General features: G+C 47.6%; 1 protein-coding gene across 1 annotated transcript in view; it reads right to left on the bottom strand.

Annotated features, from left to right (window-relative positions):
* Positions 1 to 14,864: 14,864 nt before the first annotated feature.
* LOC149443989 (uncharacterized) overlaps positions 14,865 to 16,165 on the bottom strand; it is a 29,556-nt gene continuing 28,255 nt past the window's right edge. The window contains exon 4 of the mRNA XM_089655101.1: positions 14,865 to 15,794. Coding sequence (XP_089511227.1) covers positions 14,939 to 15,794 — 856 coding nt within the window. The 3' untranslated portion in view covers positions 14,865 to 14,938. The remainder of the gene's footprint in view (positions 15,795 to 16,165) is intronic.

The following is a 16,165-nucleotide window of genomic DNA, read 5'->3' on the forward strand; positions in this document are numbered from 1 at the left end:
AGTGGTTGTAACCCTCAGACATGGAATATGAACAAAGAATATCCCTCTACAGTGTGTACTTGTCTCACTCCAGAGCAATACGAGTAATTTCTGTCTGCTATCTCCTTCCTCTGCGATCAGTAGTTGAGTCACTTCTGACAAGTTTTCCTAACACCAAGAGAAAAAAAGATGACAGGAGAGGGAGCTCCAGCACACAGCCTGTGATTGACAGCCTCAGCTCTGTTCCTGTGTGAAGGGGGTGTGTCCCTTCCCACTAATAATCTCTCAGAGATCACTTCACGGAGCTCTAAAAATAGGGACTTCAGCTCTCCGCCCCCTTTTTTCTGACCTCTTGGACAAGCTGTATAAATTCTGTACTTTGAACAAATATAGAGAAGAGAGGGCTGCAAATAAATAATGTACAACATATGTAGGAGGATTTGTTTTATTTCTGTGTATCACCTGAGGCCAGTCACTTCTCTGGGTATATGGAGGGTTAACAACCATTTTAACTGTTTATTTGAGACAAGTTGCAGAGATCCCACACCGCTGCCTCCCATCTCCTGAGACTGCACTCAGTGACTTGGGTCTGAGACACTACAGACATATCCCTCCACCCGGCACAGGTGACAAATACTGGGAGAATTGCTATGTCACCACCATGAGGAATAAGATCATAAGAACATGTCCAGGTGCCTAGGTCTAGTGATGTTTATGGTAAAAATGAACATTTTGCTGCCAGCTGAACCCCAGAACCTCCATAAATCCAGTCTAGATACATAAATTGTGTCTGCAGCACAGAGAAGGAAGATTATCCGAGAGAAATCCAGGAATACAGGACGGGGAACACAGCTCAGGAAAGTGACCAGGGGATTACAGGCTGATATCACCCAGTCCCCGCCCTACTCTGGACCAATCAGTGAGCAGTATGGGTGGAGGAATGGATTTAGTGTTCATGACCCACCTGTGCTGATCTCTGTAGGAGTGTCCTCCTCTATAAATGTCCCCGTTATTCCATCCTCCTCCATAGACTGCTGATCATCCCTCACATACGCCTCTTCTTCTTCTGCTTTCACCTCAAATTCTATATCGATTGGATCTCCACTCTAAATCAAGGAAATGAGAGAAAATATCATCTGTAAAATGTAAGCGTTATGATTGTGACATCACATAAAAAATCCACATATTGTCTCCACAAGTCCATGCTCTAGATACTCCATCCCACCAACCTTGTAATGGTGAGGGATGGTGTGACCTTCCTGTTTGGAATCCCGGGAATACAGAGGACGGGGACATCTCTCTGGTGGGTTCCCATGACTGGATCCATCTGTAGGAAACACACACACTGACTGAATCCATTGTTTCTATGTGTTTATCAGATGATGGGGGATCTAGGTGGATCCTCCGTACTGCTCTCTCCTTTACAATAAAGTCTCCTCTTACCCGGTGATGTGAGGGGCGGCTGATTGTCCATCATGACGTCCTTGTAGAGATCCTTGTGTCCTTCTAAATACTCCCACTCCTCCATGGAGAAATAGACAGTGACACCCTGACACCTTATAGGAACCTGACACACACAATGATACAGTCACCATCCAGACACATCCCTTGTCTGTTACTGGAGAATGTCCCAGAATTCCCGGCACCGCTCACCTCTCCTGTCAGCAGCTCAGTGATCTCTCTGGTGACTTCTAGAATCTTCTTCTTCTTTCTCTCTTCTATCAGGGAGGGAGGTGGAGGCAATGTGATGTCATATGATCTCCAGACTTCACAGGAGGAAAACTCTACATCTGAACACAAATAGTCACATCAAATGATATTCCCAGAATCCTCCTCACCTCTCCATTCACGTCTCCATTTTATTAAAGCCCCTCTTCAGGCTGAGGTATAATTCCCCCCCACAGGACCCCCACACTACGCAGGGTATAGGCTTGTTGCAGCATTCTGATGTCATTACATACAACGCAGGACCAACAGTCCCACTTTACATGTGAGGATACCAAGGGACCCCACATTCTAAGAGCATCAGAGAAATGTCAGATGGAGGGACATTGGGGGAGGAGCTGTGAAGTCAGTGTGATGTCATAGGATTCTCTGACTCTGGATGGAGGGACATTGGGAGGAGGAGCTGTGAGGTCATTGTGATGTCATAGGATTCTCTGACTCTGGTTGGAGGGGCATTGGGAGGAGGAACTGTGAGGTCAGTGTGATGTCATAGGATTCTCTGACTCTGGATGGAGGGGCATTGGGAGGAGGAGCTGTGAGGTCAGTGTGATGTCATAGGATTCTCTGACTCTGGATGGAGGGATATTGGGAGGAGGAGCTGTGAGGTCAGTGTGATGTCATAGGATTCTCTGACTCTGGATGGAGGAACATTGGGAGAGGAACTGTGAGGTCACTGTGATGTCATAGATAAAATGCACTCCCACGGTAACTAGCTAACTGAAGTGTGATCCGCCCATGACTGGGGTAAAGAGGGAATGAGGGGACTTTGAGCATATAAGACTGACCGTGATATACCTTCACAGCCTGCACTATCTTTGGTCACCACTAGAGGGAGACTCCAATCCAGCTGGCTGACCACACACAGGCAAACACAAATCTTACATACAATCTTGTGCAAAGGTTGGGGAGCAATCTAGCAATTGGCACACCTTTCTAGGATTCCTCCAGCTATCCTACAAGCTAGAACCCCATTGTTAATCAGTCTTCCACTGTCCACCCCCCCCCACACCGGACACACAACAAACAGTACACCACCACCCAACAGTTTGTCCGCAGACTGGTCTGCTGGGCCACCACACACACACCGATCTCCATCTGGCAGATCTGCTACTTTACAATCTGCATGCTATCTGCCAACACGCAGTGCAATTACATACAGATTGGCAATGAACTTAGAGCAAGCACATAGACACTACAATACAACAATCTCTCTGGAGATATGAGCCTGAGCTTAGTACACAGAAGTCACTTAATAATTTTCTGATTGAATACAAAAAGACACACAATTGGCTATTGACTATAACATAAAAGGGAATAAAAACAGAAATAAAACCTTACCAAGATTTATCCTGCGACTGGAGGAAGTCAAAGAAAGTCTGCTATTCACCAGTCATATTGAACCGACTCCGTACAAATCACCCCCTCCATATCTCAGGGTCCTCAATTTATTATTAGGACTTTAACCCTTGGCCAATCAACCCTCAGGGGTGTTCCTGTACCAACCCACAGGATGTTCTGTGTTCTGAGGTGCCCAATCTTGAATGGGCAAGAAACGGTTTGGATCACTGAGTCAGGAAAATAATTTCTGACACAAGCACATCAGTCCGATCGCGACAGTACCAATCACTTTTCAGCTGTCGCAATCAGGTGCCATATAACCATTTTGTGCATTTCTCTGGGATTCTACAGAGGCTACAAATACAGTTTTACATGCAGATGTAGCCTACAGTGTGTCCAATCAGAAGGAAGTATTTTCATCTCTCTGCAACTAATATTTTAGCTTTTATGAGAGATTAAATAGATTCCTCTGATCTATTTCCTGCTGACTCTTGTAGCCAAAATGACTAGGATTATTCTTTTAGGTTCAAGAAGGTGGCAAAGTCTGGCTACATAGGTGATGTTTTATTGGCATTCAGGTGTCACCTCGAGGTAAGAAGCTGCTCTGTCCTTTCAGATGCTAATTGGTGAACATATGTCTCTGACTGAATACTGAACACTTATCTGTAATAACATAGAATGAAAGTTGTGATGGACAGCAGAAATATTCTTTTTTTGTGTGTTGTCTGAAGTTCCTGGGCCTCACAGGGGGAGGGGAAATGGGATGTATCTCTATATAGAACAAAGGCAGCATGGCTCTGTGTGGCTGGGGAAAACCAGTCCAGGCCACTTCTTAGCAGGAAGCTGGGGACAATTGCAGGACCATGTGGACTCGTTGTTGGGAGAGCTGGAACCATGATGGACAGGGCTACTCCTGCCTGAGCCTTAACTAAGAGATGCTTGGAACTGTACTTTGCTTTGTACACTGCTGGCTGGTGAGTCCCTGGATCGCTACCCTGTGAATTGCCCTCTGCTGTGCCCGGATCTCCTGCCTGCCAGAGCTACCTTCTGCTGTGGGCCCTGATTACCTTGCCTGCCTGAATTACCCTCTGCTGTGCCCGGACCTCCTTCCTGCTAGAGCTACCTTCTGCTGTGGGCCCTGCTTACCTTGCCTGCCTGAATTGCCCTCTGCTGTGCCTGGACCTCCTGCCTGCCAGAGCTACCTTCTGCTGTGGGCCCTGATTACCTTGCCTGCCTGAATTGCCCTCTGCTGTGCCCGGGCTCTCTTTGCCTCAACTGCCCCTCGGCTGTGTGCTAGAACTACCCGCTGTTGCTGTGTGCTGAGCAGGGTCGCCCCTGCTGCTGTCCGCTGTGAACCAGGACATCCCTGTTGGACCCGTGAGTTTATGCTCTCCTGTTTTCCCTGAACTGTTTTTGTACTCCCACTCCACCTCCCTGTTGGATTACAACTACTACAGAGACTCACACCGCCCCCTGTTTGGATTATAAACTGCTGTAGAGACTTTAACTTTGCCTTGGGGCAGGACTACAGGTATTGTGGACTCTCTCTCCCCATTGAGTGACTGTTGTCTGTTTTAATAAAGCTTTAAGTGTTTGCCGTCTGCCTTGTGTGTTCTGACCCGCTTACCCTCCGTCACAAAACTAAATCTACAATTTCAAATTTCTACTGATCACCTCACATCTCAGCTACTGATAACATGATTCTACTCTTACATTTATGTTACAGTGACATCATAGGATTCTCTGACTCTGGATGGAGGGACATTGGGAGGAGGAGCTGTGAGGTCAGTGTGATGTCATAGGATTCTCTGACTCCGGATGGAGGGACATTGGGAGGAGGAGCTGTGAGGTCAGTGTGATGTCATAGGATTCTCTGACTCTGGATGGAGGGACATTGGGAGGAGGAGCTGTGAGGTCAGTGTGATGTCATAGGACATATAGACTCTGGATGGAGGGATATTGGGAGGAGGGGCTGTGAGGTCAATGTGATGTCATAGGATTCTCTGACTCTGGATGGAGGGACATTGGGAGGAGTACTGGTGAGGTCAGTGTGATGTCATAGGACATATAGACTCTGGATGGAGGAACATTTGGATGGGGAGGTTTGAGGGGTCCTCTATATGAAGCTACCATGCAAACCAAATCCTTGTTCCTGGGTGTGTCCTACCTCTCCTAAACTGAAGAGTAACCTTTGACCTTTACATCCAGAAATCTGTCCGGAATCTGTGGAAGTAAGCTGTCATGTGATCAGGTGACGTGCGGAGGAACGGAGTGTAAATAGCAGACAATTGTCTCCAGAGCCCCTAATGGTGGGGATGGATTTGGCGGCGTGCTGGTGCCAAGTTTCCTCCCCCCAGGGTCACTGCAGGTGTGGAGAAAAGCTGTGTAAGAGGATATGGAGGAGAGATGAGGAGGAGATCCAGGAATCAGGAGAAAGGTCAGGGCAGGCAACAGACGAGCGCATCCAAGAGACCAAGCCGGGGTCACTACACAGAAAATCAATCCAAGGAAACAACAAGCAGGACGAGGAATAGCAAGAAGGAGCTGAGAGACAAATGAGAATATTGCTCAGCCAATGGGAGATGATCTCAGCATGACTTCCATCATGAAGGAGATGAGGGGGAGGGGAGGAAGTCACTGAAGGTGACCATAGATCCATGGAAATTCAGCTGGTTCAGCAGGGATCGCTCACATTTCCATCCATGTGTGGCCACTGCCGGATAAAAGCCACTCCCCCAGCGGCTGCAGCAAATAGCTTCAGTGCTGATCTGTGTATTCTGAGAGCGGAGGAGTCCCCCCATTGTCAGAATACAAGAGTGCAGCGGGGAGGATTCCCCCATCCACCTCCAATGTGTGGATGGGGGAATCACTTCAGTTTTTATGGTCATCCCGCTGGCTGAACGATAAAACTGAACCATGTAGGCCAGCTTTGGGAGCAAATATATTATCATCAACTCCTCCCCCTGAAGGGGTTCATCTGGGTTCCCACACTATATATGTGTGTATCATCATCTGCTGGAGATAAAAGACGTCACAGTGACTATGGAGGAAGAGGACGGACATGACTATGGAGGAAGAGGACGGACGTGACTATGGAGGAAGAGGACGGACGTGACTATGGAGGAAGAGGACGGACATGACTATGGAGAGAGAGGACAGACATGACGGGGGGGTTACTGGGTGTAAATTGGAAATAACATCTTATTACCTCCTCTGCTGCCACTTTCAACAATTTCTCCTCTCTGATTCCTCCCACATGGAACTTCCTGTCTGTACCTGAGATCTCTTCCTGTCTGTACCTGATATCACTTCCTGTCTGTACCTGACATCACTTCCTGTCTGTACCTGACATCACTTCTTGTCTTCCAGAGAGACTTCCTGTCTGTGATCACCACCTTATGGAGGTCAGAGGATCTGCAGCCCTGAGAAATGTCTGGTAGTGTGGCCCCGGCTCTTTCATAGGTGCCGAGTGTCCCGGATGATGAGGGACAGTCCCGGGATTTAGTCTCCTGTCCCATCATGTCTCACAGATTCCAGGACTCCATGCAGAGTGGCATTGAGGTGATGACACCTTGAACACTCTCTGGGTTCCATCACGTATCTCCCATATTTCTGTGATAGGAACAAGGGACACCTATTAGTGAAGGTATGAAGACATAGGACACACCCCCTGCCACGCCCCCTAAAGGAGAATGATACAAAGAAATGATGAGATAACCCCACAAGTGCTGTTTATACTTCTATTCCTTTATACCGGCTTTAGAAATGTACTAATCCAGAAATGTAGACGTTGGAGGGAAGGTTTAGCCCCGGGAAACACTTCCTGATAGATAAATAGAGCATTTTATATCCAACTATAGAGATCCGAGCCGAATGAGGGACCAAGGAGGAGGAAGGAGGGACAGCCGGGAGTCTGCCATCACCAGGCACTGCAATGACACCCGACTGCTGGGAGCCGGCATCTCCTTTCTGACAGGGAAAGTGGAACTCCGACATCAGCAGAGAGGCAGCGGGAGGGTGGGATCAGGTAAGTACCACCACTGACCACCAATTCTGGGCTGGGGGTACACTTAGTTCTCACTGACACCAACAATGGGGCTTATTTTATCTCACTGACACCAACAATGGGGCTTATTTTATCTCACTGACACCAACAATGGAGCTTATTTTATCTCACTGACACCAACAATGGAGCTTATTTTATCTCAGTGACACCAACAATGGGGCTTATTTTATCTCACTGACACCAACAATGAGCTTATTTTATCTCAGTGACACCAACAATAGAGTTTATTTTATCTCAGTGACACCAACAATGGAGCTTATTTTATCTCACTGACACCAACAATAAGGCTTAATTTATCTCAAGGTTTTATCTCGATGTTGTACCAATGATGGGTGTTAAGGAAATCCTGCCCATGGTGACTGGCTAACTGGAGTGAGATCTTTGATTGGCAGAGGAGGAATGAGGGTGGAGCTTTCTCTGGGAAGATAATGCCAGCAATGATACAGATCTCACAGTCTGCAATACTGCTGACCACCACTGGAGGGAGACTCTCCCACATGGGGCTGGCTGGACACGCACAGGCAGATACAAATCTTTCATACAATCTGATACAATCTGAGGTCTGTGGAGCAGACAAGTGATCCCCACACACCTCAGAGGATCCCCGAGCTATCCTCCCATCCAGAATCCGGGTGGGATCACTTCTTAAACTTCCCACCCACCCCACACACATGATTGAGGGCAGATTGGCACAACCTGGAGTGTGTGATGTGACTGGTGTGCCGGGCAGTGACACACACACACCTACAGATCCCGGTCTGGTAGATTCAATCCTTCCACACACTGACAATAATCTGCATTAGGGATGAGCTCCGAGTCTGGACAGAAGTTTGGATGAACACTGGCGGCTCCCACATTCTTCTGAACATCCAACGTTTACAGCATTTGCTGCAGACCGATGTGATGGCTTCTGGCTCTCCCTGGTTGCTAGGGAAGCAACAGCTGCCTGCAACAGCTGCGTCCTTAGCTACAACTGACTTCATCCCGCTGACTCACTTACATGGCCACGTAGGCAAATGGGCGGGGAATAGAGGATGACATCATTGTGTGAATATGGCCATATATGGGCAATGATGTCACCACTATCCCCGCCCCTTCCTTTATATATCTGATGACAGCTCAGGACGCTATCAGTCAATGAGGACATTGAGGGTCTTTATCACTTTATTTCCTTTATTCGGGGTGCTGTGTACTATGTACCCCAAACTCACTGATATGGGGGGTCGGTGTCTGAGAATTCCAGATTCTGATGGACCTCCCTGACCACAGATCCCCCACAACCATCAGGCCAGGGGTGTGGGATGAGGCCCTTGTCCTCATCTGTATGGGGACAAGGTGCATTGCCACAGGGGGTCCCCCCTGACAAGGTACCCCATATTGAGAGCACATGGCCTGGTATGGTTCAGGAGGGGGGTGGGGCCACACACTCTTCCCTCCCCCTTTCCTGGTCAGCCAGGCTGCATGCTTGGATTAAGGGTCTGCTATGGATTTTTTGTATGAGGTACCCCCATAGACTCTTAGACTCAGAGGGTCCGGTATGTATTTGGGGGACTCTATACATTTCTTCATTTTTGCTGTAGGAGGGGCTACAGAAAAAGTGACATTTACAAAGAAAAACAATTAACCGGCTTAAATTGCCGTCTTCCTTTTTTTCTTTTGAAACATCATACAGACCCTTACAAGGTGATGGCAGCAGTAGCAGTGCTTGTTTCCTTCAGCCGCCTCCCAGCTGCACAGTAAAAGTGATCCGGGTGGCTGTGTAACTGCCTGATCCCATTTACACTGTGGGTAGTGAGGCCCCCATCACAGCTCCCTCTTCCTCCCCGTATGGTTCCAGGACTCCTTCTGGGATCCAGAGACCACATCCAGTGACTTCAGGAGGCCAAGATGGAAGAAAATGGTGAACGTCCATTCCCCAATCCCCTCTGCACTGAATGAAGCCGGCAGTCCTCAGCTCTGAGTGTTTCCCGTTTCTGAGCCGTCATTCCCCGGGTGATCCAGCCAAGGAAGCATCTAACCGAGCGCCATCTGTGCATTGGAGGGTAGAGGAGACATTGGAGGTCTAATAGAGCCCCGATGTCTCATAAAGAGGACCTGTCACCTGACCAATCATGTCACGGGGGGGGGTTATTAACTGCTTGTGATAGCAATGCAGCTAAATAGGAAATAAATACACAAGTACAAAAATACAAATGACAATAACATTTATTAAAAAATTAAACATAACCCCCGTTGCCCTGAAAACACAAAAGTACACAAAGGGTGTGTATGTGTATGTAAAGCGTGATTGCACCACACATGTGAGGTATCGCCATGAATGTCGCAGTGAGAGGAATCATTCCACCACCACAGATCACAGTTGTCTCTATACTGATGAGCAGTAAAGGCTTTAAAGTGTCTCCTATGGAGATTTTCAGGGGCCGTCATTCTTTGCCATGTCTCAGGCGCACACAATTGTAAGACTTGACTTGTTTGGTATCTATTTGTTTGGTATCTATTTACTCGACACAAATGCAGATTTATACATGTGTACAAAAAGGAAAACATTTCTCCAGAGATGAAGAGGTTAAAGGAATTGGACATTTTATTATTTAAGAAAAATTCTTGCTCCTGGCTGAATGTGGAATTTTTGAAAAACATTATATCCGCCGAAAGGTTTGCTCAGCGCTGTACATTATAGTGGGGGACAGTACATGAGACAGTACAGTAACAAGACACGAGGGGTTCGAGGGCCCTGCTCTTTTGAGCTTACAATCTAGGAGGGAGGGGATAAATTCATACCAAATCCTTAAAACAAAACCCCAAAACTTATGGGGTCCCCCACAAAATCCATCCTAGACCCATATCCCAGTCTGCAGCCTGCCTGGCCAGGAAAGGGGAGGACATGCATGCACTTCCCCCACCTCCAGAACCATATCAGGCCACGTGTCCTCCACATAGGGAGAGTATCTTGCCAAGTCCATTCACTCCTGGTTGGAGAAAGTAGGACAAGTCCAATGTATGAGCTCATATCTGGGAACACGAGGAATCTGTACAACATAAGGTATCAGGAAATGTCTATCTGTCTGCAGAACACCGGGGAGATATTGGAGCTCTAATTCATGGTCACCTGGAAATGCCTGTGTTGAGGGTTAGGCCCAAAAAGATTTACATTTGTAAACCATGATAGGTTTCTATGCAAATATTCTGACAAGGTTTGAATTTGAGTTGGTGGCCATGTACTGGTCAGCATATACATTGCTTTGACCCACAATCAAATTATACAGATCTTCTGAGAGAAACAGCTTAACAAAATCAAGGGGAGTAGTTACATTTGCTGTTTCCACCTAAATTTCTGGTTGGGCAGTGAATGGGGGAAGTATGGGTGCTGCAGAATTTGTGGGCTGCCAATTAGGATTTGTAAGTACATCCAGAAGGACACTATGGGCTCTACGTTCCTGTGTGCAAATTCTTGGTGGCTACTAGTTCTAGTCACCTCACCAGCTTGGACTACACTTATGGGACTCGCCACCTCACCAGCTTGGACTGCACTTATGGGACTCGCCACCTCACCAGCTTGGACTGCACCTATGGGACTCGCCACCTCACCAGCTTGGACTGCACTTATGGGACTCGCCACCTCACCAGCTTGGACTGCACCTATGGGACTCGCCACCTCACCAGCTTGGACTGCACCTATGGGACTCGCCACCTCACCAGCTTGGACTGCACCTATGGGACTCGCCACCTCACCAGCTTGGACTGCACTTATGGGACTCGCCACCTCACCAGCTTGGATTGCTGGAGTGTAAAATGCCAGGATGTACTAAGCTGCTGGTGACTGCCAGTTCACCAAAAGGTAGTCATGCGTTCTTAGTACTTCAGGTACCTGGGGTCTGATCTTAACAGGGACCTCTTCTCCATTGTCAGAGCTTTCTGGGAGTGACACAACTCTCTACAGGTTCATATTCTGAGGCAGAATCTGTCAGAGAGGCTTCCCCTTCACTCTCATCTGACAAGCTCAGTCCTGTAGGCCTCTTCACTAGAGTACTTTTGTTGGAACATTTTAGGCATTAAATTTAGAGGTACCTAGTGCGATCCATGGGAAGAAGAGCTCTGAAAAAGAGCTCCTGGCTGACAGGGACTGCTTTAACCGCCACTAAAAAACAAATCACCTGCTAGTGCTAGCAGAGATCAAGCCTGATGTTTATAATACTGCTGTTTTGTGTACAATGTATCACAGATAATGATGTACTGACACTGCACTTGTTGTGGGGGCAGAAGGGCTAAATGCAGGTGCTGGGAGTGAACGGGCTGATCCTACTAACACATTGTTTTTGGGCACACGATACTAAGGGGGACTAGTATAGTTCTGTTTGTGATCAATAGATTGATCTGTACAAACACTCTCCTAGTAATGGCAGTGATCAGCGACCTATAACGTGGGTGCGATAGTTGACCCTGATGCTATCCGCAGTGGCAGTAATACGGTGATCGGCGACCTATAACGTGGGTGCGATAGTTGACCCTGATGCTATCCGCAGTGGCAGTAATACGGTGATCGGCGACCTATAACGTGGGTGCGATAGTTGACCCTGATGCTATCCGCAGTGGCAGTAATACGGTGATCAGCGACCTATAACGTGGGTGCGATAGTTGACCCTGATGCTATCCGCAGTGGCAGTAATACGGTGATCAGCGACCTATAACGTGGGTGTGATAGTTGACCCTGATGCTATCCGCAGTGGCAGTAATACGGTGATCAGCGACCTATAACGTGGGTGCGATAGTTGACCCTGAGGCTATCCGCAGTGGTAGTAATACGGTGATCAGCGACCTATAACGTGGGTGCGATAGTTGACCCTGAGGCTATCCGCAGTGGCAGTAATACGGTGATCAGCGACCTATAACGTGGGTGCGATAGTTGACCCTGAGGCTATCCGCAGTGGCAGTAATACGGTGATCAGCGACCTATAACGTGGGTGCGATAGTAGATCCTGATGCTATCCGCAGTGGCGGTAATACGGTGATCAGCGACCTATAACGTGGGTGCGATAGTAGATCCTGATGCTATCCGCAGTGGCAGTAATACGGTGATCAGCGACCTATAACGTGGGTGCGATAGTTGATCCTGATGCTATCCGCAGTGGCGGTAATACGGTGATCAGCGACCTATAACGTGGGTGCGATAGTAGATCCTGATGCTATCCGCAGTGGCAGTAATACGGTGATCAGCGACCTATAACGTGGGTGCGATAGTTGACCCTGATGCTATCCGCAGTGGCAGTAATACGGTGATCAGCGACCTATAACGTGGGTGCGATAGTTGACCCTGATGCTATCCGCAGTGGCAGTAATACGGTGATCAGCGACCTATAACGTGGGTGCGATAGTTGATCCTGATGCTATCCGCAGTGGCGGTAATACGGTGATCAGCGACCTATAATGTGGGTGCGATAGTTGATCCTGATGCTATCCGCAGTGGCAGTAATACGGTGATCAGCGACCTATAACGTGGGTGCGATAGTTGATCCTGATGCTATCCGCAGTGGCAGTAATACGGTGATCAGCGACCTATAACGTGGGTGCGATAGTTGACCCTGATGCTATCCGCAGTGGCAGTAATACGGTGATCAGCGACCTATAACGTGGGTGCGATAGTTGATCCTGATGCTATCCGCAGTGGCAGTAATACGGTGATCAGCGACCTATAACGTGGGTGCGATAGTTGATCCTGATGCTATCCGCAGTGGCAGTAATACGGTGATCAGCGACCTATAACGTGGGTGCGATAGTTGATCCTGATGCTATCCGCAGTGGCGGTAATACGGTGATCAGCGACCTATAACGTGGGTGCGATAGTTGATCCTGATGCTATCCGCAGTGGCAGTAATACGGTGATCAGCGACCTATAACGTGGGTGCGATAGTTGATCCTGATGCTATCCGCAGTGGCAGTAATACGGTGATCAGCGACCTATAACGTGGGTGCGATAGTTGATCCTGATGCTATCCGCAGTGGCAGTAATACGGTGATCAGTGAATAATACTGTACACTGACACTGTACTAATGGCAATGTCTGGGTGTCAGGGGGCAATCAAAGGGTTAAATGTGCTAATCTAACGTGTGTGTACAATGCTGTGCTTTCATCTACAGTGTGTCAAAGTGTCTCTCTCATCTCTTCTGGGACCAAGAAGGGTCCATGAAGAGGAGACTCAGCTAGATCCCGTGTTTACTAACATAGGCTCATGACTGCTTCTCCAATCATTGCAGGAGACCAGCAGGGTGCCGGGCAAAGTCATTGGCTAGGACCCGCTAATGAACTGTTCCTGCATAGAATGGCAGTGGGGTCAGCGAGGAGGTACGCACATGTGCGCTTTGAACCCGCAAGTATTGAGCACCTTACAGGAGTCGCTGCTCGTCCGCAGTACATTGTGGATGGGAAGTCACCAACTAGTTAAATGAACGACTCCTGACATTTAGGGGCCAATCATAAATACTTTGCTTAGCAATTCCCCCAGTGAAAGTCCCTGTACATTCCACCTGTGTGAATGGGGGTACAAACATAATTGTATCAGACTGCTGAGCTGATCGAATGTTCTTCATTGATTTACAATGGCAATAAAATATCACATAGAAGTGATTGGAGGTTCTATACAGCTGCAGGTCACTTTTTCAGCATATGAAGGGCCCCCTCCCACCACCAGTCCTGGGCTCTTCAGTTCCACCAGGGACCCTGGGACCACTGTAAGCGGTCAGCTGCACACAGTGGAGAAGGAGGAACATCCATTCCTCCGGCTCCTCTGTGCTGAATGAAGCCAGAAATGACAAGGATTTCATCTCTTCCTGTGTTGGTTCGGTGTTTACCCGGCCCATACACCCGGGATGCAGCTCATCCAACACATTTCTCATTGATCGGCTGCTTGGAGGGATCAGGGATGTTTAAGACCTAAATCTCTTAATAAAGAGGACCTGTCGCTGTCCAAGCTATCAGATGGAATGTTGTTAAACATCATGCAATTCTACATGTAAGTCCAGCACACGTATGTAAACAGAAATTACACCAAACATGTGAGGTATCGCAGCGAACGTCAGAGTGAAAGCAATAATTCCAGTTTACTGTAAAACAATAATTTCCTCTGATCATCAGCTCCATCTAGAGACCACAATGGGGTATGAGTCCTGAAAATAACTCACTGAATACAAATATTACAATACTGTATTATGGCCACTAGATGGAGCCAAGGAAATCAGTGTGAGATAAAATACACCCAATATTCATCACAGCTGGGTGAATGTCGCTCACATTCGTTCCATTAATGATTTTTAAAAAATAGACTACAAAATCTCCCACCACAAAATGTACTCAGCCAATCACAGGGCAGGACTCCATTTTTATTCTTCTCCTGCCATCAATGGCCAACCCGATCCCACACTTCATCCATGTCTTTGGGGACCTCTGATCTCCTTATGAACTGTTTCTTCCATGATGAAGATCAGCCATGGAGTATATCTGAGGTGTATATCAGGGTGTGCTTCTTCCTCACATGAGAGCTGGGATGTCCAGCAACATTCATCTAGAAGACATTTCCCGCACTCAAGGCACTAATACACCTCCAGGGTTGTGTGGGACCCCTGATGTACAGGAAGACAGGACTTCAGTGAGGAACATTTCCCTCACTCAGGACAGGAAAGTGGATTCTGCCCCGTGTGAGACCTCTGATGCCTGGAAAGACGGGACTTCACTGAAAAACATTTCCCACACTCAGGACAGAAATACGGCTTTTCCTCTTTTATTGATCTTTATCTTTATTGTATGACAAGTTCTGATTTTTTTACAATTTCCCACACTCACTTGTAAGTAGCCTCCTCCCCTGTGTGAGACCTCTGATGATGTTTGTAAAGAGTGAACTTCTGTGAAAAACATTTCCCGCACTCAGAACAGGAGTATGGTTTTTCCCCTGTGTGAGACCTCAAATGTATGACAAGTTCTGATTTTCGTATAAAACATTTGCTGCACTCAGAACAGGAATACGGCTTCTCCCCTGTGTGAGATCTCTTATGTTTGTAAAGACTGGAATGTGTTGTAAAACATTTCCCACACTGTGGACAGGAATATAGCTTCTCCCCAGTGTGAGACCTCTGATGTACGGCAAGTTCTGATTTTTGTACAAAACATTTCCCACACTCAGTACATGAATACGGCTTCTCGCCTACATGCAATCTCAGATGTCTGGAAAGATGTGACTTGTATGAAAAACACTTCCCGCACTCAGGACAGGAATACGGCTTCTCCCCCGTGTGAGATCTCTGATGACTGTAAAGAATGAACTTTTGTGCAAAACATTTCCCACACTCAGAACAGGAATATGGCTTCTCACCTGTGTGAGACCTTTCATGTTTGACAAGATATGATTTTTGTGCAAAACATTTCCCGCACTCAGGACATGAATATGGCTTCTCACCTGTGTGAGACCTTTCATGTTTGACAAGATATGATTTTTGTGCAAAACATTTCCCGCACTCAGGACATGAATATGGCTTCTCCCCCGTGTGAGATCTCTGATGTCTGTAAAGATTGGACTTGTCTGAAAAACATTTCCTGCACTCAGGACAGGAATACGGCTTCTCCCCCGTGTGAGATCTTTTATGCACATTAAGATGGGATTTAAAAAAGAAACCCTTCCCGCACTCAATACAGGAGAACCTCTTCCCTGTTGGAAGGCCGGCCGGGTTCCGCACAGTCTGAGGATTCTCAGGATACGAGGAATCCGATGGTCCATCTACACTGGGTGGTGCCGGATGGACATTGGAGGGAGCCGGGTTTTCTCCTGGACTATACTGTGTGATGTCCTCATCTTCTACTTTCCAGTCTGGAGACAAAGTGAGACAATCCTCGGAGGTTTTCCTCATCTCCCGGCCATGGACTAAAATACAAAGACAAAGAGGATTACTAGACAGGAGCTGATTGGTTCCCCCAAACCAGGACTCCGCCCACATCAGGCAAGATGGAGAACACAGCTCAGGAAAGTGACCAGGGGATTACAGGCTGATATCACCCAGTCCCCGCCCTACTCT

Source organism: Staurois parvus, unplaced genomic scaffold (assembly GCF_062004578.1).
Source record: "Staurois parvus isolate SC_StPar_1 unplaced genomic scaffold, SC_StPar_1.0 ptg000819l, whole genome shotgun sequence".
NCBI classification, from domain to species: Eukaryota; Metazoa; Chordata; class Amphibia; order Anura; family Ranidae; genus Staurois; species Staurois parvus.